Source organism: Balaenoptera physalus (genome assembly GCF_965194825.1).
Source record: "Balaenoptera physalus genome assembly, chromosome: 19".
NCBI classification, from domain to species: domain Eukaryota; kingdom Metazoa; phylum Chordata; class Mammalia; order Artiodactyla; family Balaenopteridae; genus Balaenoptera; species Balaenoptera physalus.
Window position 1 is genome coordinate 8,368,029 of NC_138900.1, and position 22,212 is coordinate 8,390,240.

Consider the following 22,212-nt stretch of genomic DNA (forward strand, 5'->3'; position numbering starts at 1 on the left):
TGTTGCATTAATCCATTGAGATTTGGGTTTGGTTTTGTGTATTTCCACCAAAGCATAACCCAGCCTAGCCTGACCCACCAGATTTCTTGCTTAAACAAAGGACTTGGGAGTCTTATGTCATTTAAATTATCAAGTGGTGGCATAATGTGACTTGGCTAAACCAAATGGAGAGCTGGAGGTAACACCATGCAGACTCCAGTGGGGTTAAGGTCAAGCGCCATCGAGTCTTAGTAGCTCACTAGCCTCTCTCTGTGGTCTGTCTCCATCTACCTGGTTTAGATCTAAACCTCCAAACAATTGTTTTCCTAAGAGAACAGTCAGAATCATTAGAAATGAAGACGTGTGGGGTCTTTGTTTCTTGTCGCTATTATTGATGGTTGTCATAGGAATTTACCCAGATGTCACTGGGTATGGACCTATGGAGTACAGGCACAGTCTCATGGGTCATAGCATTTGTCTTAGGGGAGAAACAATTTCTGTCCTCGCAGAACGAGTGGCTCAAGGTTTGGGAGTTCATCGGGTTAGAACTGTATTGTATTTGAGATAAGTGTGGACTTCATGACCATCAAAAGCATTAAGAGTTCCTCAATTCTGAGGGAATCTAATGGTCTTCGTATGACTGTCTGCCAGGAAGGTTATTAAAAAAATCATTGCTGTTGACCCAGCTGTTGCACTCCTAGGTGTATGCCCAAAGGAACTGCAAACTGGTGTTCAAACAAAAACTTGTACACGAACATTCATAGAAGCACTATTCACAGTAGCCAAAAAGTAGAAACAACCTAAATGCCCATCAACTGATGAAATGATAAGCAAAATGTGGTCTATCCATTCAGTGGAATATTATTCAGCCATAAAAAGGAATGAAGTTCTGATGCCTGCTACATCATCATGACATGGATGAACCTTGAAAACATTATGCCGAGTGAAAGAAGCCAGACACATGAGACCACATATTGTATGATTCCATTCATACGAAATCTCCAGAACAGGGAAATCTGTAGAAACAGAAAGTGGATTAGTGGTTGCTCGGGGCTGGGGATTGGAGGGGTGCTAAAGCATGCGGGGGTTTCTCTCTGAGGTGATGAAATGTTCTGAAGTTGACTGTGGTGATGGTTGCATATATCTGTGAATATAGTAAAAAACACTGAATTGTATACTTTAAATGGGTGAATTGCATGGTATGTAATACCTTGGCAAAGCTATTTTTAAAGAAAAAAGTATTTCTGAGGCTGTGATTTTTTCTAATTTTCAGACATTTATCCTCTTATCTTTCGCCCAATGGCTGGTGTCTTCCAGCCGTGGTTGCTTAGATGTCTCCAACTTAGAAACCTCCGAGATGGTACTTTTGCATCCAGGTGCTTCTTTGTAGCGTCTAGTGGATTTCCTCACCTCACCAGGCCCCCCAGCGGCCTGGCTCAGAGAGGGTGAATTGAGCCATAACCAGGCATGGTTCATGCGCTACAGTATTTTCCAGAGTCTTTGTAGGAGGACTGTTAGAGCTCCCAATCTGTCAGCCCACAGTGAAGGTGAGAGCCGTCAAAACAAAAACAGCATCCTCCTGTTTGGGGCGCCTTTTATAAACATTCTAGTGGATTTTATACAGACTAAATTTTGTTCATATGTCTTAATGATTTGAATCAAGTTTTCAGGATACGCAGATGCATGTAAGATACAATGGCCCTCAGTGAAAGGACTTCTGAAAGAACCTATTTTAAATTTTGAAATTTCAAAATACCTTTATTAATACCCGCCAGGACCTAACCCTTTACAACATGGATCCTAAAGGTAGTTTTTAAAACCTCAGGGACTCACGCACATCTTCAGGCCCCATCCCAACTGTAATCAGCTGGGATAATGTCAAGACGGAGTTCTTAAAAAATGAATTAACTGTGGTTTGTACACAAGTGGCCAGTCACCCGTAACGCTTACAGTCTTGTCACATGAAATATTAGGAAGTGGGCCCGTGAGACTTCCAGGCACTTCCCAGCATCCTCAACACCGGCAGAAGAACAAGGCACCTTGAGACCCAGGCTCAGACCTGACCCCCGTTACTTCTGCCTCATTCCATTGGCCAAAGCAAGTCATGTGATCAAACCCAAAGTTAGGAGGTAGGAGGTACAGGTCACCTGTAGCGTGAGGACGGTAAAGGGGGTAAGGCAGACACGCGAGGAGGGGGTGAAATACAGGGCCCCAAACACAATCTATGACGCCACCCAGCACCTTTCTTCCAATCATTGCCAGCTTTCTCCTGAACACTGCAACCAGGGGCCCACTTCACACTGGAGGACTTACACCAGTGATGGTTACACGCAGCTCCAGGTGGCGTCCAGAGGCCACCTTAACCTTGGCTTTGGGGACCACTGAAAAGTTCAACCCTGAAGTTAGTTATAGCTCTGTACCTATCAAATCACTAGTTTCCTGGACTGGAGAGCAGGGGGGAGAAGGTGCCGGGGTAAAATGGAGCCACGCGGACACAGGCACAGTTTGTTAACCTCGTCAACATTTATTGAGTTGTGAACCGTTGCAATCACTGCTGAAATGTGAGACTCACTCATCCTGATGCCGCTCTCGGCTTCCGCTTGAAAAGGAAGCCTGGAGCAGGACCACCCCAAACACCAGAGGGTAGAAGGAAGACATGGGGGGGGGATGCAGGGAGATGAGGGACAGGGGGGGAAAGGAAGGAAGAAGCAGGACCAGCGTGCCAAGTTAGACTCCCGGGGACACACGCACACTCCCGCACACACAGGCAAAGACCAGGGGCGTCCATCTCTACCCCAACCGGCAGCCGCGAGAACATCAGGGAAGGACCAGGCGTCCAAGAGACATTTCAGTCCTTCCTGTCATGAAGCGTCTGCCGAGAGGGGCTGGGCCAAGGTCACTGGACTGTGCAGAGAGAAGGGGTGGGGAGGGGGCTTCAGACTACAGGGAGAGAGGCCAGATTAAAGGGAGTCACTTCACTGACTTTAATCTCTAAGCTTTTGCTGTAATAAACTGTAACCATGAGTAAAACAGCTCTGCTGAGTTCTGAGTCCTTCAAGAGAATCGCTGAGCTTGACGGTGGTCTCGAGACTCCTGAAACTGCACTCAAAAACCATGCGAACAAGAATCATTCTTCCCCTCTCTCTTTTCTCTTACATAAATCCCATTTTTGCTTATTTTAGATGAAATCATCCATTGGTGGACTCCTCTGGAATCCAAGCAAACCTTGTGCTGATTTAAGCAAATGCCTTTGAGTTACTGGCAGTTTGGAGGTGGCAAATGGTGTGTTTATGCAAGGGATGCGCTCCGTTTGTCCTTAGGAGTTCAAACCCCACCTCCACCCCCTCCCTCCTACAGCAAGAGCCCACACATCGCCAGCTCATGCAGCTTTGGAATTATGAAATTCCTGATTTTCTTTTTTTAATTTGGGGAGACTCACTTCTTTTCAGACCTGCACAGGAGGCAAGACATTCATATTTTTGTACTGCTTTAATTCAAATTTGCGGGGCCAAATTCCCACTGAAAGCAACCTCACTCTGCCCTAGTGAGGACGATAAGAAACGGAACTTGAGTTCAAAGCGTTTGAGAACCAGGTTCCTGGTGCAAAGCATGCTGGGGGCAGGTACCTGGGTCCACAGTATCCTGGCACAGGACACTCAGTGCTAGCACACCGTGGGGTGGGAACTGGCACTCAAGCTTAGAGGGGGGCAGAAAGTGCTTCTAGGCTCTCAGAAGCCAGGAGCCAGAGCTTGGTTATGGACTAGGTTAGTATCCAGGGCCCAGTTCCAGGATAGGTTGGGTTTGGGGCTCATCTAGAACGTACAGGCTTGAAAATTGACAAGCAGGCTCAGAAAGTGCGGAAAAGCAGTTCTATGATCCAGAGAACAACATGGCAGTTGCCACTTGTTCTGGTACTGGGCTGGACACTAGTGCTTGGGTTGGGAGGACATTAGCAACTAGGAGTCGTCAATTCCGCTGTCTAGGAGCCGGGTCCCCCTCACCTCTGCCTTCAGGGCCCATCAGGCCTGAGCCAAAGCGGCTTTGATGGCGGCCACCAGCTTCAGAAACTTGCTCTCCGTGTCCACATAGCCATCACCTCCCTGGAGAAGGGAGGAAGAGGGGAGGGATGAGCTGGGACCAAGATGCCAACCCCAGTCCCAACACCCCACTAGCCCAAAATGGGGCAGAATGGACAGACAGACATACCTTCTTGGAGTGAACCAACTTCCCCGCTACCAACACTTCAAAGAAACCGGTGACCTGGGGCGTCCCCTCGCCGCACTGGGGAGAGGGAGAGGTGTTGGCAGGGCTGAGATGCCCTCTTGGGGACACCCGCAGCTTCCCAAGGAATGGAGAACGGGGGTGAAGGGTGGGGCTGACCCAAACCACCCCCGCTGCCATCCAAGGCTGAAGGATGGACACCCAGGGCTGAGGGACGGACGTGACCCATGTTTGACTCCTTCCCCATCCCCAAGACCCACGATGTCCAGGTGTCCAGGGAACTCATCTTCTAACTTCTTCTTAAGCTGAAGATACTGCAAAAGGGGGTGGGAGGTCACAACAGGGGTCCACAGGAGCCACGCCAGCTAGCCCCCCTCCCCCATCTTCCAGGGGTGCCGCTTGGGACCATTCTGCTTACCTTGGACTTGTAGCCTCAAGCGCCACTGGTGGGACAGTGTCCAAGAGAGTGGGTCCCGGGAGAGAGAGGGAGACGGTGGAGATCCAGGGAGAGGCAGGAGCAGAGATGGAGGGAAATGGGGGGGGGGGCGGGCAGGAAGAGATGAAGAGGGACACAGATGACAAAACCAAGCAAGGCACAGACACCCTCAAGAGAGACGAGAGACACGCCCGAGTGTTGGGAAGCAGCACACAGATGGGGAGGCAGGGACACAGGAAGGAGAGAGCCACCCACGCGAGGAAAATTCGACACAGAGCAAGGGAGACAAAAGATGAGCAGGGGTGCAGAAACAAGGGGCGACAAGGAGAGACCACAGCATGAGGCAGAGCAAAGGCGGAGGCAGTGGAGAGAACTGGGTTAGGACGACTGCTGAAATAACAGCCCCACCCCCGCCCGTCCAAGGGAAACCATTATTCCTGGATCCCCAAGGCCCTGCCAGGCCCGAGGATGAAATCTAAACGCCTCCCCAACCCCCCACGGGAGGCTATTTTGGAACTGGAGTCTGGTGCACAGGCCCCCCGGGCCTCAAAATTTCACTCCACCCCCTGCGTGACCAAGCGGGCAGGGACATCGCTAATGCTGTGACAGATCTGAGCCTTTCATAACCCCCTCTGGACATCTCACAGACATGACAGCCAGTGGACCCAGATTCGGGTAATCTGTGATCTGCAGCCTGAACCTCGAGCTACTGACCTGCCACTGCCCCACTCCCAGCTTCAGTTTCCTCACCTGTAAAATAGAGCTAGACACCCCCCCCCCCCCACTCAAGGCGTTTCCGAGAGAGGAAATTCACTTAACATGTATTTATTCAGCGCCTACAGGCCAGCATGCCTGTGCATGCCAGCACAGCCCTAGGTGCCAGGGCGATCAAGCGGTCTACAGGACAGAACACTGCCTGCCGACCTGGCACTTTTTCACTCTGAACGGACCAATCAGATCAAATGTTTAACACCAAACACACAGCATTCCCTCCGCGGTAACGTTAGGATCACTCCCTCTACAGACAGGAAAAGCGAGGCCAGAAAAAGACTAGGGTTAGTAGCGAAAGGCATCCACTGTATGCATTCAAGTCCTTGCCAAACGCACGCCGGAACCTTCTCGAACCTTCTCGAACCTTCTCGACTCTGGCCGGCCCCACCCCACGTTTGTTCCAGGTACTGGGGGAGGGGAAACCTAAGCGCTGACGGCACCTACTCTCCCATTACAAACTGACCCCCACCTGCTCCCCACACTGAGCCCCGGAATCGGGGGGGTTAAAACAACACACACGGACTTCCCTGGTGGCACAGTGGTTGGGAATCCACCAGCCAATGCAGGGGACATGGGTTCAAGCCCTGATCCAGGAAGATCCCACATGCCGCGGAGCAACCAAGTCCGTGTGCCACAACTACTGAGCCTGCGCTCTAGAGCCGGTGCTCCGCAACAGGAGAAGCCACTGCAAGGAGAAGCCTGTGCACTGCAACAAAGAGTGGTCCCCGCTCGCTGCAACTAGAGAAAGCCCACACACAGCAACGAAGACCCAACACAGCCAAAAATAAATAAAAAGTTTAAAAAAAAAAAAACAAAAAAAAACAAAAAAAACACACACGTGTCGCAGTTCTACCTTTTGTGACCTGAGACGTCTAGAATGTTACAAACTGGGGACGGGGGGTGGGGAGGGCAGAGAAATCAACGCCCTCTGTTTCCCTCCCCCACGGAATCCTTTTCCCAGTGGAAGTATGCCCATGGGTCCTGCCCCCAACGCCCCCAGCGCCCGGCTCCGCCAGGACAGGGCGGGGCCCGGGCGGGATTCGAAGAGGGGACCTCCGGCCCTCGTGCTCACCAATAGACGACTCGGACGGGAACACCCATGATTCCGGACCGGAGCATCCGCTACAGTCCTAACACGCGATCCGCACCGCGGCGAGAAAATGCAGGGTAGGCGCCCCGAGGCGGAGCATGCGCAGAGAGGCCTGGTACTCGGCGTTCCACAGAGCGGACCAACGCCGGGGGGGTGGATGAGGGGAGAAAGGCCCCACAGCGGGGACGAGGGGGGCCCTGCGGCCCACCACCACCCTGAGGGCCCGACGCAAATCTCCCTCCTCTCGCCCTGTGAGGCCAGGGAGCATGCCGGCAGAGGGGGTCCCGGGAGAAGCCTTTGCGCGCCCCCTCCCGGATCTCCCCCTCCGGGCTGGAATGGTATGGCCTCATGGGGCGGGGATTCAGGGCCAACTGTTACTAGGAGGAAACGGAAGTGCAAGCATAGGGGGTTGTTTTGCAGCGAGGACCTGGGGGGCGGGGGCGGCGGAGAGGCCGAGAGGGCCGTGTCCGAAAGGATTTGGGGTACTCAGGGCAGCCCCTGAAGCTGGGGTTTCCAGCGAGCGCTCCAGGGCTCCCGCTGCCTTATTAAAGCCTGGCATCCGCACCCGGGCGCCGCCTGATCAGCTTGGCACCCCCCCCCCCAATTTTACGCCTTCCAGCCCTCTCTGTGGCAAGGTGTTCATGGAAAGTGCTGGAAGCTGGAAGCTGGCAGCTGAGTTAAAGGCTTAGGGCGCGATGCATTTCTCTGAGCCTCAGTTTCCTCCTCCGGAAGATGGGCACAATAGCCTTCAGAGAATACTTACCCATCTAACAAATACGTACTGGGTACCTACCTGCAGTCCGAAGATACAGCAGTGAAAAAATAGACAAAGTCCCTGCCCTTAGCTCTGCCCGAGGTCTTCCCACCGCAGCTTCTGTCTTTGATCCGCCGGTCCTCACCTGCTGTGACCCTGACATCTCGGGGCACTTGGCAGACATGGTTCAAGTTCCACCCCACCTCTTTTGCTGGCTGTGTGTCCTCTGATCTCAGTGGTCTTGGGAAGATATAATGAGCCTGAGATGTAGAGCAGATAACATGTGGCTGGACTAGTCAGTGTCCCATAAATAGAGGTCTTTTTCAGGCTTCCAGGGTCCTCAGAACAAAAACCCAAGGCTTTGGAGTTCCCTGGTGGCCTAGTGGTTAGGATTCCGGGCTTTCACTACTGTGGCCGGGGTTCGGTCCCTGGTGGGGGAACTTAGATCTCGCAAGCCGCCCGGCTTGGCCAAGAAAACAAGCAAAAGAACCCCAAGCCTTAGCATGCTCTGCCCCTGACTGGTCCCATTGTTCCCTTCTTGCCCCTCTCTTAGTGCCTTAGCCACGTGGAATCAGGGACCTCACCCACTCACCTGCCTCTGGGACTTTGCACATGCTGTTTCTACCCTCTCCTACTGCCTGACCCTGCTTATCCTCCAGAAATCAGCGTATTGTAGGGAAAATTTTGTGTCGTGATAAATTATACCTTCTCCATATTACATCTATATTAGTTTGCTAGGGCTGTCATCACAAAGTACCACAAACTGAGTGGCTTAAACCCCAGAAATTTATTTCACGGTTCTAGAGGCCAGAAGGCAGAGATCAAGGTGTCAGCAGGGTTAGTTCCCTCTAACGTCTGTGAGAAAGAATTTGTTCCATGCTTCTCTCCTAGCTTCTGGTGTTTTGCTGGCAATCTTTGGTGTTCCTTGGCTTCTAAGTACATCACCCAATATCTGCCTTCAACTTCACGTGGCACTCTCCCTGTGTGCATGTCTGTGTCCAAATTTCCCTATTTACTTTATTTTATTTTATTTTATCTTTATTTTATTTTACTTATTGGCCATGCCATGTCGCATGTGGGATCTTAGTTCCCTGACCAGGGATCGAACCCATGCCCCCTGCAGTGGAAGTGCAGAGTCTTACCACCAGGGAATTCCCAGGACCCAGTCATTTTAGATTAGGGCCCACCCTATGCCAGTATGACCTCATCTTAAGTAATTACATCTGCAACAACCTTGTTTCCAAATAAGGTCCCATTATGAGGTACTGGGGGTTAGGACTTCACATATGAATTCTGGTGGGACATAATTCAGCCTGTAACAAGCCATTCAGAGTTATCTGATTCTATGGGGTTCTGTTTTACAACTCCATAAATTGTACATAAGTGATGGCAGTACAAAATAATTCTTCTGTACAGGCATGCAAATGAATTCTGTCTGGTGGAGCGACAACCTTCTCTCCCTTAGTCTGTTTGGGCTGCTATAACAAAATACTACAGTTTATAGCTTATAAACAATGGAAATTTATTGCTCCCAGGTCTGGAAGCTTCAAAGTCCAAGATCAAGGTGCCAGCATGCTTGAGTGAGGGCCTTCTTCCTGGTTCAGAGCTGCCACCTTCTCACTGTGTCCTCATCTGATGGAAGAGGGAGGGGATATCTCTGGGGTCTCTTTTATAAGGGTACCAATCTCATTCACGAGAGCTCCACCCTCATGACCTAAGCACCTCCCAAAGGCCCCACCTCCTAATACCATCATCTTCGGGGGAACGCAAACATTCAGACCATAAGACCCCCCAAATGTTTTGCCTCTATTTGCATTTTTGTTTCAACATTCCTGATCTGTAAATGCGTCTGTTCGTTGATTTTCCTTTGAACCAGTTATAACACCTCACAGTGTTAAGTGAAATCTTTAACATGTGTTCACTTTTAGATCTGTATGAGTCATGATTTTCCCTTTCTTCCCCAAAATTATCTTCTAACAATGCTGTCCTCAAGGAAGGCCACCCAAACCCCGCAGGCTGGCCGGGGTCCCCGTGGGGCTCCCCCAACACCGCCCCAACCACTCTGGTTGTCCCAGGTCTGACGTTTCCTCAGCACACCCAGCAAGTGGCTGGGCACAGGGCAGATGCTCAGAGGCTGTTTTGTTGATTGGGTTTAGGGCTGAGAACTTGCCAGGGGCCTGAAGAGTGAGAGACACCCCCCTTCTGCCACTGAGAACAAAGAGGTCTCTGTTGCCCAGGAGTGGAGGAGACTGGAGGCAGTAGTCATGCTTCTGGGGTTGGGAATCCATCCCTTGCTCACTCTCTCTCTCTCTCTCTCTCTCTCTCACACACACACACACACACACACACACACACAAATGGTAACCACAGCTCTCCCCCTTACCTGGCTACACAATTGCACATCCAGACAAACCACAGCCCAGCCGGAGACACAACACAACAGCACAAACCTCTATTCTGCCACACAGTGACACAAAAGCACACCAGGCTCTCCCTATACAAGAGCCCAGCCCATACCCAGCCAGGGTCACAACAACTACACCTCCAAATGCGCAACTCACGCACGATGGCTGCCGCCTCTACCCGGCCACGTGGTAGAACACACAACTGTACCCTGGACTCACAATAACACAACACACGTGTATCCGGACAGAGACACAGCAGCTCACCCAGAGATCCCGCTCACTGGGACACACAATTGTATACAGAGCACACACTGCTGAATTTGGCCACGGACATTGATACACGACCGCACAGCTGCACACAGAGACGTGATCAATAATGCCCACGGACACACACACACACACACACACACACACACGCACACAACATTAACCTACCAATAACCCAGCCAGACTCCCAGACAGACTCTCACTTGGATTCATCTGGGCATGAACACCATTGCACAACCACACACCACCCCGGGGACACACCCAGGCAGAGACACTGCAGCCCAATCACACAACACACGGAGACTCCCACTCACAGCCTCACAGCGACCCACGCCCAGGCTCTGGCACACGCAGTAAACAGACGTGGTCCCTGCCTGCTGGGGCTCATGTTATGGTCAGGGAGACGGACATGGGAAAACATAAATAAATAAGGATTCCTATTTATTTAGAGCATAGTGAGTGCTGGGAAGAAAAATAAAGCCAGGAAGGATGGCAGGGAGTGCTGGGCTGGGGAGTTTTGTAAATAGACCAGGGAAGGCAGCTCTGTTATTAAATACACAATGAAACAAAAACCTCCTTCGGGCCTAAATGGCAGGAAATGTGTTATCCCGTTTTACAGATGGGCAAACTGAGGTACTTGGATGAGGTCACACCAGGCACAGAGCATGGATATGACCCCGCTGTCTGGCTGTGGAGCCTGTGCTCTGAACCACCTTCCTGTTGGCAAGACGGAGAAAAGGGGGGGGGCAGGTGGGGTGGGTCAGGTGGGATGGGAAGTTGTCAGGGACCCCGAAAGCTCCAAGGGGTGAAGGAGGCCTGGACTTCCGAGAAGCCAGGGGGTCCAGCCTCTGCCTCATCCCTGCCCCAGGGAAGACGCTGCCCGAGGCTCTGTGTCCAATCTGGTGGCCCTGGAGAGTGACCCGGAACCCCATCACGCTTTCAATGTCTTCAACACCTGGATGCAGGTAAGGCTAGCGGCGGGGCACCCCATCTGACTGTCGTTCTGCACGGGGCCAGGGCCTCCCTGAGGCTGTGGCTCCTCCTTGTGCGCCCCACCCCCACCCCAGGGAGGACCACTGAGCCCTCCGCAGGCCGGGCCTGTCTGCGGAGGACCCCGACTCCACCATTCATGGGACCAGCACGTGCAGAGGCCCCCGCCTGAGGGGGAGCCTGGAGCGTGTCCTGAAGCACTGACCTGACCCTGCCACTCCTCTCTGTGGGCCCCCCAGTGCCCTCTAGACAGGTCCAAACTGTTTAGTACTATTCACTCCTTCATTCATTCATTCAACAAACATTCACCAAGACCCCGATATATGTTGTCCCCAGACGGAGAAGACCCAGAGTGGGCGGGGCTAAGTTTGGAGGCATCCAAAGGGGGCATCTGACCAGCCTGGGAGGAGGTCAGGGAGGGCTTCCTGGAGGAGGGGACTTTGAGTTGACGAGGAGGAGGGAACCTGGCAGCAGGAAGAGCAGGTCCGAGGCCTCTGTCACCGGCGCCCACCTTCAGCTTCTCCAGATCTTCCACACCGAGACCAAGCAGGGTGCCGTGCTGCACCCCACCTGCATCTTCGCCAACAGTCCCGAGGTGCTGCACACGCAGGAGCAGGAGGCCAGGGGCGGCGACAGGAACCGAGGTACCGTGAGCCCAGGTGGGGGTGGGGGGAAGCCCTCCATCGGGGACGTGAGGGACAGGACAGTGACCTCAGGGTGCCGTCTGGAGTTACCCCCGACTCCTCCCCACACTCTGCCTTCTCTGGGGCTGCTGATGTGGGACCTGCAGGTCCCAAGAGCCAGATGTGGCTGGGTGGACTTGGCGAGTCCACCCCTTGCTGAGCCTCGCCCTCCCACTAGGTGCTGGCTGCCCCGAGCCCCGAGCCCGTCCCAAGGCCTGAGGTTTTAGCAGTTAGAGCAGCGCCTGCCAGGAGACCTGTCCCGGGAGCCCCGTGAACTTCAGGGCTTGGTCCTGCCTGGGGGGCTTCCTCAGCTTTTCACAAAGCTGCTGTGTACCTTCATGCACATATGTCTTTGCACAGCCACCTGCTTTCCTCTGTCTTGTAGATACCTAGGTGTAGAAGCCCTGGATCAGAGGGTGGGTGTATGGTTAACTTTTTAAGAAACTGCCAAACTGTTGTCCACAGTGGTTGTAACATTTCATATTCCCACCAGCAGGGTGCCAGAGTTCCAGTTGCTCCATCCTCATCCTTATCCTCGCCAGCACTTGGGAGAATTAGTCTTTTTAATTTCAACATTCCAATGGGCCTAGGGAAGTATCTCATTGTGATTTAAATTTGCATTTCCCTAAATATTAATGAAGTCTTTTCATGCCCTTATTTGCCAGTCCTATGTCTTCTCTGATGAAGTGTCTATTTCCTCAAATCTTTTGCCCATTTTTTGAGTTGTCTTCTTCTTATTAAATTGTAAGAGTTCTTTATATATTCTAGATATGTCTTTTGTCAGATATCTGTTTTGCAAATATTTTCCCAGTCTGTGGCTTGCCTTTTCATTTCTGCAACAGTGTCTTTTTTGAGCAAGACTTTCAGTTTGATGAGTCCAGTGTATTTTTTCCTTTAATTATACTTCATGATTTTGGGTGTCATATATAAGGTATCTACATCAAACCTAAGGTCACTAAAATTTCTTCCTCTATTTTCTTAGAGAAGTTGAAGGGTTTTAGCTCTTCTTTTAGAGCTTATGCTTTTTTTTTTTTTTTCTTATCTGGCTTCTCATCTTGTTCAAGTCCATCACTACCACTTGGCCTCTTGGAGAGATAAAGATTCAACCTGCAGGCATCAAGGGGGTGAGGGAGCTGGAGTTCCAGAAGCAGTTACTATAGCAGTCTTGGGTCTGCTAGCCTTAGAAAAGTCTGCATGCAAGGTTGGCCCTCGCCTAGCATTGGGGAAATTGGCTGATAAACATTTTCCTCCACTGATATGAAACTTTCCTAAAGATCAGAATGCTCAGTCTGCCTAGACTGTACAAAACCATATGGTTTATGCTTCTGACGTCTGCTTGCCTTCTGGAAGTCTGGAATTTGGGTACATGCTGGGTAGAGGGTACCTACGTGAATAGCCTCCCCAAAACGCTTGGGTCCTGAGTCTCTAATGGACTTCTTCTTTTTTTTTTTTAAACCAATTTTTTTTTTTAATATTTATTTAGTTGCACAGAGTCTTAGTTGCGGCACATGGGCTCCTTAGTTGTGGCATGCAAACTCTTAGTTGCGGCATGCATGTGGGTTCTAGTTCCCCAAACAGGGATGGAACCTGGGCCCCCTGCATTTGGAGCACCGAGTCCTATCCACTGTGCCACCAGGGAAGTCCCTCTAATGGGCTTCTCTGTGCAGAAACGTTGCATACACTCTGCTGCATTTTCATTGCTGGGGAAACGTGCTCAGGGTGAGCCCTCATGGGAGGGCTAAGGGAGGGCATAAGGAATCTTGCACGCGGATTTCTCCAGACTCTCCCATTATGATCCGTTGCGTGTCCTACTATGTCACTATAATGAATCAACTCTGGGGAGTTCCCTGGTGGCCTAGCAGTTAGGATTCCCGGCTTTCTCTGCTGTGGCCCGGGTTCAATCCCTGTCGGGGAACTGAGATCCCCCAACCCGCATGGCGCGGCCAAAAGAAATCAATCAATCAACTCTATACGGACTCCTCTAGGGCCTTCTAGCAAATCCCTGAACACGGGTCTGGTCTGGGGACCCTGACACAACTGGTAACCCTGGTCAGACCCAGAGGGAGGAGGGTACGTGAAAGAAAAAGTCTAAAACACAAACTACGCCACGCTGTTCGCTGTTCCATTGTGTGTGGGCTTGAGGGGGCTGCCAGGAATCGCTTTATGAAATTTCTACTCTACTGCACTAGGTACGCAGAGAATGGGCATTTTTCACCGGTTTGGGATATAATTAATGCAAATTCCAAACGCATACTTCCACTCCTGAATGCCAGGTTTTTACATCCAACTGCCTACTTGACACCGACAATTGGGCGTCTAACGGGCACCAGCAACCTGAGGTCCTGATTCGCCCACCCCATCTCTGGGCCCCTCCTTCTCCGGTCTTCCTCATCTCGAAATGACAACTCCAGACCAGGCAAAAAAAAACACTTGGAGTCCATTGGCTTCTTTCTTTGTAGATCAGTCAGTGATGGTGGATTTACTTTCACAGTGTATCCCGGATGTACCCACCCTCTGCACCTCCACCTGCGGGCGATGTTGGAGACCCTACCACCTCCGGGAAGGACTCAGGGAGCTCCTGCCCTGCCCTACTTTCCCTCACAGTCTGTTCCCTATGCGGCCGCCAGGGGGCGCCGGTCCCCACCAGCGTCTGCACACGCCCCGCTCCAACACCCAAAGTCATCACCGTGGACCACAGGCCCGGATGTTCTGACCCCCTCTTTACCTCTCTGATCTTATGCCCTCTTCACTACGCTCCAACTACACTGGCCTCCTTGCTCTTCCCGGAACAAAACTGACACGCCTCTTCAGAGTTTTTTGGGGTTTTGTGGAGTTTTTTCCTTTTTTAAAAATTGAGGTTAAATTCACATCGCATAAAATCAACCATCTTAGAATGTACGATTCAGTGGCATTTGGTACATTCACAGAGTACATTCTGTTTTTTTAAAAAAATGGTCTTGTCATCATTTCTTATAGGAAATGGTGGCGATGGGAGATGGGAGTTGTGTGCGTTTTAATTGTGGTAAAATACACCTAATCTAACACTTAACATTAGAAGCATTTGGTACAGTCACAATGCTGTGCAACCGGCACCTCTATCTAGTTCCAAGACATTTTCATCACCCCAAAAGGAGGCCTGTACCCATTAAGCGGTCACTCCCCACTCCCCCCCTCCCCCCAGCCCCTGGAAACCACTCATTTACCTTCTGTCTCTATGGATTTGCCTGTTCTGGACATTTCGTGTAAATGGAATCATACAATACGTGATTTTTTTTTTAAGTTTTTTTTTTTTGATGTGGACCATTTTTTAAGTCTTTATTGAATTTGTTACAATATTGCTTCTGCTTTATGTTTTGTTTTTGTTTTTGTTTTTGTGGCCGCGAGGCATGTGGGATCTTAGCTCCTTGACCAGGGAATGAACCTGCACCCTTTCATTGGAAGGCAAAGTCTTGACCACTGGACCTCCAGGGAAGTCCCTACAGGATCTTCTGTGTCTGACTTAGCGTAACTTTTTCGAGGTTCGTCTGCATTTTAGCATGTATCCACCTCAGAGATTTTGGGGTTTTTTTTGTTTGTTTGTTTGTTTTATCTTTTTATTTATTCAGCTGCGTTGGGTCTTAGTGGCGGCACGCGGGATCTTTGTTGCAGCACGCGAGCTTCTCTCTAGTTGTGGCACGTGGGCTCTAGAGCGCAAGCTCAGTAGTTGCTGCACGCAGGCTTAGTTGCCCCACGGCGTGTGGGATCTTAGTTCCCCAACATTGGAAGGCGGATTCTTAACAACTGGCCCACCAGGGAAGTCCCCACCTCAGAGATTTTGCATTTACTGTTCCCACTGCCTAGAACACTTTTCCTTCAGACAGTCGCAGGGCTCTTTCCTTACTTCCTTCAGATCTTTGCTCAAATGTCATTTCTTCCCTGACACCCTATTTAAAATTGCAACACCTCTTCCAGCCCTCTGTACCCCCTTTTTCTCATGGCACTTACGCCCTTGACATTCTATGTATCTTACTTTAGGTTTTTTGTTTTTTTTTTTAAAGCTGTTAGCCGTCTCCCCCGCCTAGAATGTGCACTCTGTGTTTTTCTGTTTTTTCTTCCCTCCTGGTATGTGTCCAGCATCTAAAGTGGTGAGTGGCAGGTGGCTAGCACTCAGTAAATACTTGTCAGATAAACGCATCTTTAAGAAAATACTTAGTAAGCTTATTAGAGAGTCTCTTATATTAATGGCTACAATTGAATAGTATAAAAAATGTATGTGGGGCTTCCCTGGTGTCACAGTGGTTAGGAATCCACCTGCCAATGCAGGGGACATGGGTTCGAGCCCTGGTCCAGGAAGATCCCACATGCCGCGGGGCAACTAAGCCCGTGCGCCACAACTACTGAGCCTGCCGCTCTAGAGCCCATGAGCCACAACTACTGAGCCCACGCACCGCATCTACTGAAGCCCGTCCGCTCTATAGCCCGTGCTCTGCAACACGAGAAGCCACCACAATGAGAAGCCCACGCACCGCAGCGAAGAGTAGCCCCCGCTCGCTGCAACTAGAGAAAGCCCACGCACAGCAACGAAGACCCAACACAGCCAAAAATAATAAATAAATTTATTTTTAATGTCTGTGAAACAGGAATGCAAACTAAGTCATTTGTTAACACCAGGAGAATTCTTATCTTCCTCTCCCTGTGATAATTCTTATCTCTTTCTAGGCCAGTACCAGGCGCTTAGAATTCAGGCAAGTTGGATGGGGGACAGTGGGGGGAGGGGGTTCACTTCCTTGCAGACTGGACCTTGGCCGATAAGAAGCCAACTTACATCCTTAAAGGGAAAGGGCATATTTCCCATTTTAAATGTTGTAAAGTAGGGCTTATAGGCTCTTCTTCCACTGGAGGCAGATTTGTCCAAAGTCCCACCGAGTTTCCATCAGGCCTCTTTCATTCACATGGGGCATACTGAGCCACCAACACAGGTGCAAACGGTAGGAGGCAGGAACTTGTGTGACATATTCTGGTGAATATGGTACCCAAAGGAACTAGGGCAAGTATTTTGGTGCGGGCTACACTGAGGAATACGGTACTGCAGAAGCCTCGGAACTTTCAGTGGTGCTGGTGACAGGAGTGTTTATTCAAATGTCACCTCCTAGGCGAGGCCTTCCCTGACCACCCTCTTTTTTTTAATTACCTTTTTAACACAGTATAGTGCACAAATATTAAAGTTACAGCTCAGTGTAATTTTCACATGTATAACACCATTTAACCATCTCCCATATCAAGATATAGGTCATTTCCGGTTCCCCAGGAAGTTTTCTCACGCATCTTCCCTGTCAGTTACCCAACAAGGGTCACCACAATCCTCTATCACCATACATACGTGAGTTTGGCCTGTTCTAGAACTTTGTATAAACGAAACCATACAGCATGCACTCTTTATGTTTGGATGCATGGATAAATGGATGGACCAATGGACAGATAAGTGGATGGAAATGGATGGATTGATAGATGAATAGATGGATCCAGTGATGGACGGATGGGCTGAAATGATGCCTGCCAGCCCCTAGGGGTTCTGGGTAAGGTCTCTGCCTGGCAAATGGGGGAAGGCACAGGGCAGGTGGGACAGGGGAGTAGTCAGAGGTGAGGCCTGACACGCCTTGCCTACAGCAAAGTGACAAGAACCTTTGAGTAACTGTCTCCGCCCCTCCTGCCCTCGCCCCCACCGGGATCTACACACGCCCTTCATGGCAGGGTCCCTGTCTCTCCTGTGCTCCCTCTGGCCCTCGCCCTTTTACAGCTCACCCCACCACCACCTCTCCATGTCCAGGACCCCTGCCGACCCCCGCCTTCGATCTGCTCCACCCATTCAGAAAGCGTTGCCCCTCGCCTGGGGGGGGGTCTAGCTTTTATCCCGCCTGCTGCAATGTGGTCCTTTCAGGGGTCTTGGGTAAGGGTGAGGGGGAGTTAGGGTCCCCCGGGAACCTCCAGCCAGCTGGTTCCGGGCGTGGGCTCTCGGCGCCCCCTGGCGGCCACCGTCTCTCCAGCATCTCTACTCGTTAGGTCCTAGAACTTCCGAGATCCTGCACCTGACGGTCCGCGCCCGACCCTCTGGGAGACTGGACGTTAATATTCACGTAGCACCACGGGCGGCGCCACGAGACCGCTCCAGGCATGGTCACCAGGGGCGTCCCCGCCCTGGATCCCCAGGACAGTTCTCAGCGATCCATCCCGGACCCGACCTCCTGGCCAACCCTCCTCCCTTCTGGGGCACGTCCAGCCTCGTGGGAGTGGTTCCTCTGCAGTCCAGATTCCCTCCCACCTCTCTGGCCGCTTTTGCTGGGTCCCTTTTGCTGACCCCCGCCCGCTTCCACTCCTCCTTCCCTCCCTCTCTCATTCCCCTCTCTCCTCCTGCTTTTGTTTACTTAGCTCCCACTGCCTCAAATGCCACCAATACCCACTCGCTGACCACCCCAGTCTCTCCCTGACCGGGCCTCTGAACTCCTGGGTCCGGCCACTTCCGCCACTTTGCCTTTTACAAGCCTATTAGGCAACTCAGGCTTGATCTGGTCAAAATTCAACCTGAATTTCTCTGCCCCAAACCCACTTTTACTTGAGTTGTCCCCATCTCAGTTAACCAGCTTTTTACTATTCCCCCTCCATCCGTTCAGTTCTCATTCATTCTCTGTCTCCCTCTGCCTCTCCTCACCAGCCAGGAACGTGTTAGTGCTTTACTTCCTGGAACCTGTGTTCCCCAAACCATCTATGTCCCATCTCCTCATCGGGCATCCCCCTCCATCCAAATGTTCCACCCAGAATATCCTCGGTGTCATCCTCGGTCTCTCTCCACCCTCTCACGCCCACGTGCAACCTCTCGGCCAATCTGCGCATTCCACCTTCAAAATGGGTCCAGAATCTGACTGCTTCTCCCCTCCACTGATTCCACCCTGGTCCAGCACCGTCATCTCCCACCTGGACTACTGCAGCTGCTTTCTCGCTTCATCTCTTGCCCCCAACAGTCTGTTCCCCAACCACAGCCAGAGGGACTCTCTCTCCTCACATGGTCTGAATGGCACTGCATGATGTCTTCTCAGGTTGCATCATGGGCCTCACCTCCCACATTCTCTCTTTGGTTCCCTTGGCTGCAGGCACCCAGGTCTCTTTGCCCTTCCTGAGGCTCCCAACCCCAGGGCCTTTGCACTGGCTGTTCTCTCCACCTGGAAACAATTTTTCCTGTCCTATCTTCATGGCTGCCTCCCTTGTTTTATTCCAGTCTCTGCTCAAATGTCAATTACTAGGAGAGGACTCAGTATCTTGGAGTTAGTACCTGGGTGGGTGACTGGGGGTGGGGACAAATGCAAGAGCTCTTTCAAAGGGAGAATGGACATGACCCGGGTAGAATCTCAAATCTGGGCAAGTCACTTCCCTTGTCTGTGCTTCAGATTCCTCAGTGGTAAAGAAAAACAGAGGTGGGGGGGGGGAAGCACAGTAACGCCTGTCACACTGGGACCAGAACAAGGACGTGGGACAGAGACAGCCTTCTAATTATGGAACAAGTATTAATTGTTTAAATGACATTATCATTAAAGGAAAGGGAGGAATCCATGATGTTGCCAGGTTTTTGGCCTGGGGGACTTAATGTGTCACTCTAGAGTTTGGGTCACAGGAGGATTTTAGACCATAGGTCAATTCCCCCCTCCCCCCACCATGAACTTGTGGGGCAGGTGAGCACAAAGGGTTGGAGATGTCCTCAGCCATCTATCTATCTGTGCTCCTGCCTCATTCATGGAAGGCTGGGCTCTCTAAGTGGAATGGACAAAGTTCCACCTGGCCCCTGACTCTTAGCAACTGTGTGGTCTTGGGTAAGCCTCTTGCCCTCTCTGGGCCAACATCTCTTTGGATGGCAAATGAACACAGCAAAAACGTCACAGAAATAGTTTAGTTTCTTGCAGATGTCGGGGAGCTCTTAGAATTTTAAAAATTACTTTCCTGAGCGTAAAAACAATGCATCTTGGGCAGGGATCAGAGCCTAACTAGAAACCACTCCAGGTGTTTTAAACAGGAGGGGATTTAATACAGGGAATCAGGTGCTTACAAAACCAAGGGAGTCTGGGCCCTAGGCTGGGCTCTAGGGATAATGCCCAGGACGGCTGCACAGAACCCACCTGCTTCCAGGGAACCTCTGGGCTCAAGAACGCCCAGTCCTGGCTGTGACCCTGGGGTCACTTCTGCCGTCCATGTCTCTGGAAGGACTCTAACCGCTGGGGCCTGTCCTACACCTAGAATCCAGCTGCGAGGGCGTCTGGGAAATGCAGTTGCTGCCTCCAGCCCCTGCTGTAAGGAGGGTGGGTGGAGGTTGGCAAAGCTCACCCAGGGTTCGCCCCAGTGAAGTGGAGAAGATACATAAAAGCAGATTTAAGGAGGAAGATACAAATCTAGCATCATTCACCATCCGAGCGTAGCCCCTGTTAACCCTGGTGTACATCTTCCCAAATGCCTTTCTCAGCCTATGTGTTTATTTACATTTTTAAACTAGTCAGAGTGAGTCATAATCCTTTCCCCATTTAACAGTTCTCTGAGACAGACCATAAGTATTTCCCCCGATCATTAAAAATTCCTCCCCTTCCCCCCAAAAAACATTCTCCCCAAAGCTGTTTTTTTTCTTAAATGGTGATGAAATATCCCATCGTGTAGACATCTCACTTATAAAAACCCATTTCCCATTGTCTATATTTGGACTGTTTCTGTTTCTAATCTTCCAAACAGCACATCAAGGCATCTATGTCCATATTTTGAATTCCTATTTTTAAAAAAGTTTGGAAAAGCTGGAAAAAGGCTGAAGATGGAAAAAAGCATCCCCTGGAATCCCCCACCCAAGAGACTCTGGGCACAGGGTTAGTTCAATGAAGCCCAGCATGGATGGGGGCAGATCCTGTTTCCTTTATTCCACAAAAGAGCAGAACATAAACACATTCCGGTTATTACGCATGCTTCCGACCCCTGGGTTAGTGGCCGCAGAGGCCTCCCTCCCCCGAGTGGCCAGGCCCACCCCACGGCCATTACCACGCTTCCTTCCGTTCTACACAACGCTCTGACTGACCTGCCTCTGCATTATGCTTTTCCCCAAATTTCCGGCCATTTCCTTCAGGCATGTTCCCAAGAGTGCAATCAGTGGGTCAAAAGGTAAGAGCATGTGTGAGGAGTCTTTGGCACAGATTGCAAGTTTCCACACTTTTTTTTTTTCCCATTTTTGTTTTTCCCTAACATTATAATACACTCATCTAGGGCTTACTCTGTGCCAGGCCCCTGTCCTAAGCACTTCTGTGTGCAGACGCCACCCTTGGAATAACCCAATGAAGTAGGCACTATCATTATGTCCATTTTGCAGATGGGGACTCTGGGGCACAGAGAAGTGAAGTAACCTTCACGAGGTCACACAGCTAGTGTGTAACGGTGCTGGGATTTGAAATCAAGATTCTAGCTCCCAAGTCCATGCTCTTAACCACAATTTAAGGCTGCTGCCTACAGATGGCCTCCATCCTTTAAATAACCAACTCTAGCTCCCTCTGCAGTATAGATGCACTATCATTTATTCAGGCATCACTCAACTGGTGGGTAATTCACTTTTTTTAATGCCACAATTGGGCAGATTCAGGTTTTGTGGTGCCCGAAGCTTTTACAATTTGAGGGACCCGCTACAGGAAAAATAGTAAGTTACAAGTTCGAAAGGAGGTGTAGGACCTTGGAAGGGACCAGTGCAAGTAATTGACTTTGAACCTTAAGGCTCCATCAGCATCATGCTAAATCCCAATGTGCTTTTTCCCAATAATTATTAGCAAGATTTTCAAACGGTAAAGGCAAGCGAGTTTTCCTGGGAGCACGCATATGCACCAGCACCTAGATTCTACCGTTAACATTTCCCTGAACTTGTTTGATGACGCATCTGGGCATCTGTCCCTCCCCTATCTGTCCGTTCATCCCCTTTACTTTATGCATTTCAAAAAGAAGTTGCAGACATCAGGGCACCACTGCAGCTTGCAAATCTTTAAACTAGAGTTCAGCATTTTTAATTTTTTTCTTTTAATGTAAAAATCAGAAGTGAAATGTAATTGACATGCAGGGAAACCCACAAACCTGTCTTTGCTGTTACCCCGTGTTTTTTGCACACAGGGGAACAGACGCATTTCCCCAGGACATTAAACAGTGAGAACTTCCTGAGGACTCTGCCTAATGCCCCGGCTGGCACAATCTGCCCTCGGGTAGCTGGGACCTCTCCATCCCCCGGGTAACCCAGCATTTGACAGATGCTCTGCTGGCCATCTCTGGACATTAAGAGTTTCCTCCCTTTTTCCAGCAGCTTCCTTCAGACTCCCTCCCCAGGATGAAGTTACTGGGTCAAAGGCTGGGGCTTAAGGCTTTAGCAGACACCAAGTGGCTTCCATTTGCACCTCAACCTACCATCCTCTGCCCCCTCCCCTATACACACACACACACTGCAGTTTTCTTGTCTGTATAACAGTCCTTTTTAAGATGGGAGAAGGGGAGGAACAGCAGGAACAGTTCCTTAAATTGTGATGTGGCGGGAAGGAGGAGGCTCTGACGTTAGTCTCTCCCTTCAGCCATTTGTTTTATAAATTGCC

The 22,212-nt window shown here is 50.7% G+C and overlaps 2 protein-coding genes across 7 annotated transcripts; one reads left to right on the plus strand and one right to left on the minus strand.

Moving 5' to 3' along the window:
- Positions 1-2,482: 2,482 nt before the first annotated feature.
- Positions 2,483-6,637, minus strand: SELENOW (selenoprotein W). 2 transcript variants are annotated; one of them, XM_082438406.1, is made up of 6 exons: positions 6,480-6,637; positions 4,619-4,643; positions 4,461-4,514; positions 4,186-4,260; positions 3,981-4,079; positions 2,483-2,919 (listed from the first exon to the last, which is right to left on the minus strand). In XM_082438406.1, the coding sequence occupies exons 1-5, from the start codon at positions 6,524-6,526 to the stop codon at positions 3,999-4,001; spliced, it is 282 nt and encodes a 93-aa protein (XP_082294532.1). In that variant the 5' UTR covers positions 6,527-6,637; the 3' UTR covers positions 2,483-2,919; positions 3,981-3,998. The 2 variants fall into 2 exon arrangements, with proteins under 2 accessions (XP_082294532.1, XP_082294531.1); XM_082438405.1 differs by having other exon boundaries at positions 2,483-2,883; positions 6,480-6,636.
- Positions 5,661-19,680, plus strand: LOC309649004 (uncharacterized protein). Of its 5 annotated transcripts, XR_014256898.1 has the most exons (5): positions 5,661-5,811; positions 10,792-10,888; positions 11,431-11,557; positions 12,090-15,114; positions 16,054-19,680. XR_014256898.1 is itself a non-coding variant. In XM_082438404.1 (4 exons), the coding sequence occupies exons 1-4, from the start codon at positions 5,717-5,719 to the stop codon at positions 12,152-12,154; spliced, it is 399 nt and encodes a 132-aa protein (XP_082294530.1). In that variant the 5' UTR covers positions 5,661-5,716; the 3' UTR covers positions 12,155-12,356. The 5 variants fall into 5 exon arrangements, 1 of the variants encoding a protein (XP_082294530.1); XR_014256899.1 differs by lacking the exon at positions 16,054-19,680 and having other exon boundaries at positions 11,250-11,557; positions 12,090-12,356; XR_014256900.1 differs by lacking the exon at positions 16,054-19,680 and having other exon boundaries at positions 12,093-12,356.
- Positions 19,681-22,212: the final 2,532 nt, after the last annotated feature.

Bases quoted from the DNA above. Each gene is read 5' to 3' on its own strand.
- LOC309649004 (XM_082438404.1), top strand. From the start codon at position 5,717: ATGCATTCAAGTCCTTGCCAAACGCACGCCGGAACCTTCTCGAACCTT. The intron at 5,812-10,791 runs GTACTGGGGGAG...TCCCTGCCCCAG, and splicing joins CCACCCCACGTTTGTTCCAG to GGAAGACGCTGCCCGAGGCT. The intron at 10,889-11,430 runs GTAAGGCTAGCG...GCCCACCTTCAG, and splicing joins TCTTCAACACCTGGATGCAG to CTTCTCCAGATCTTCCACAC.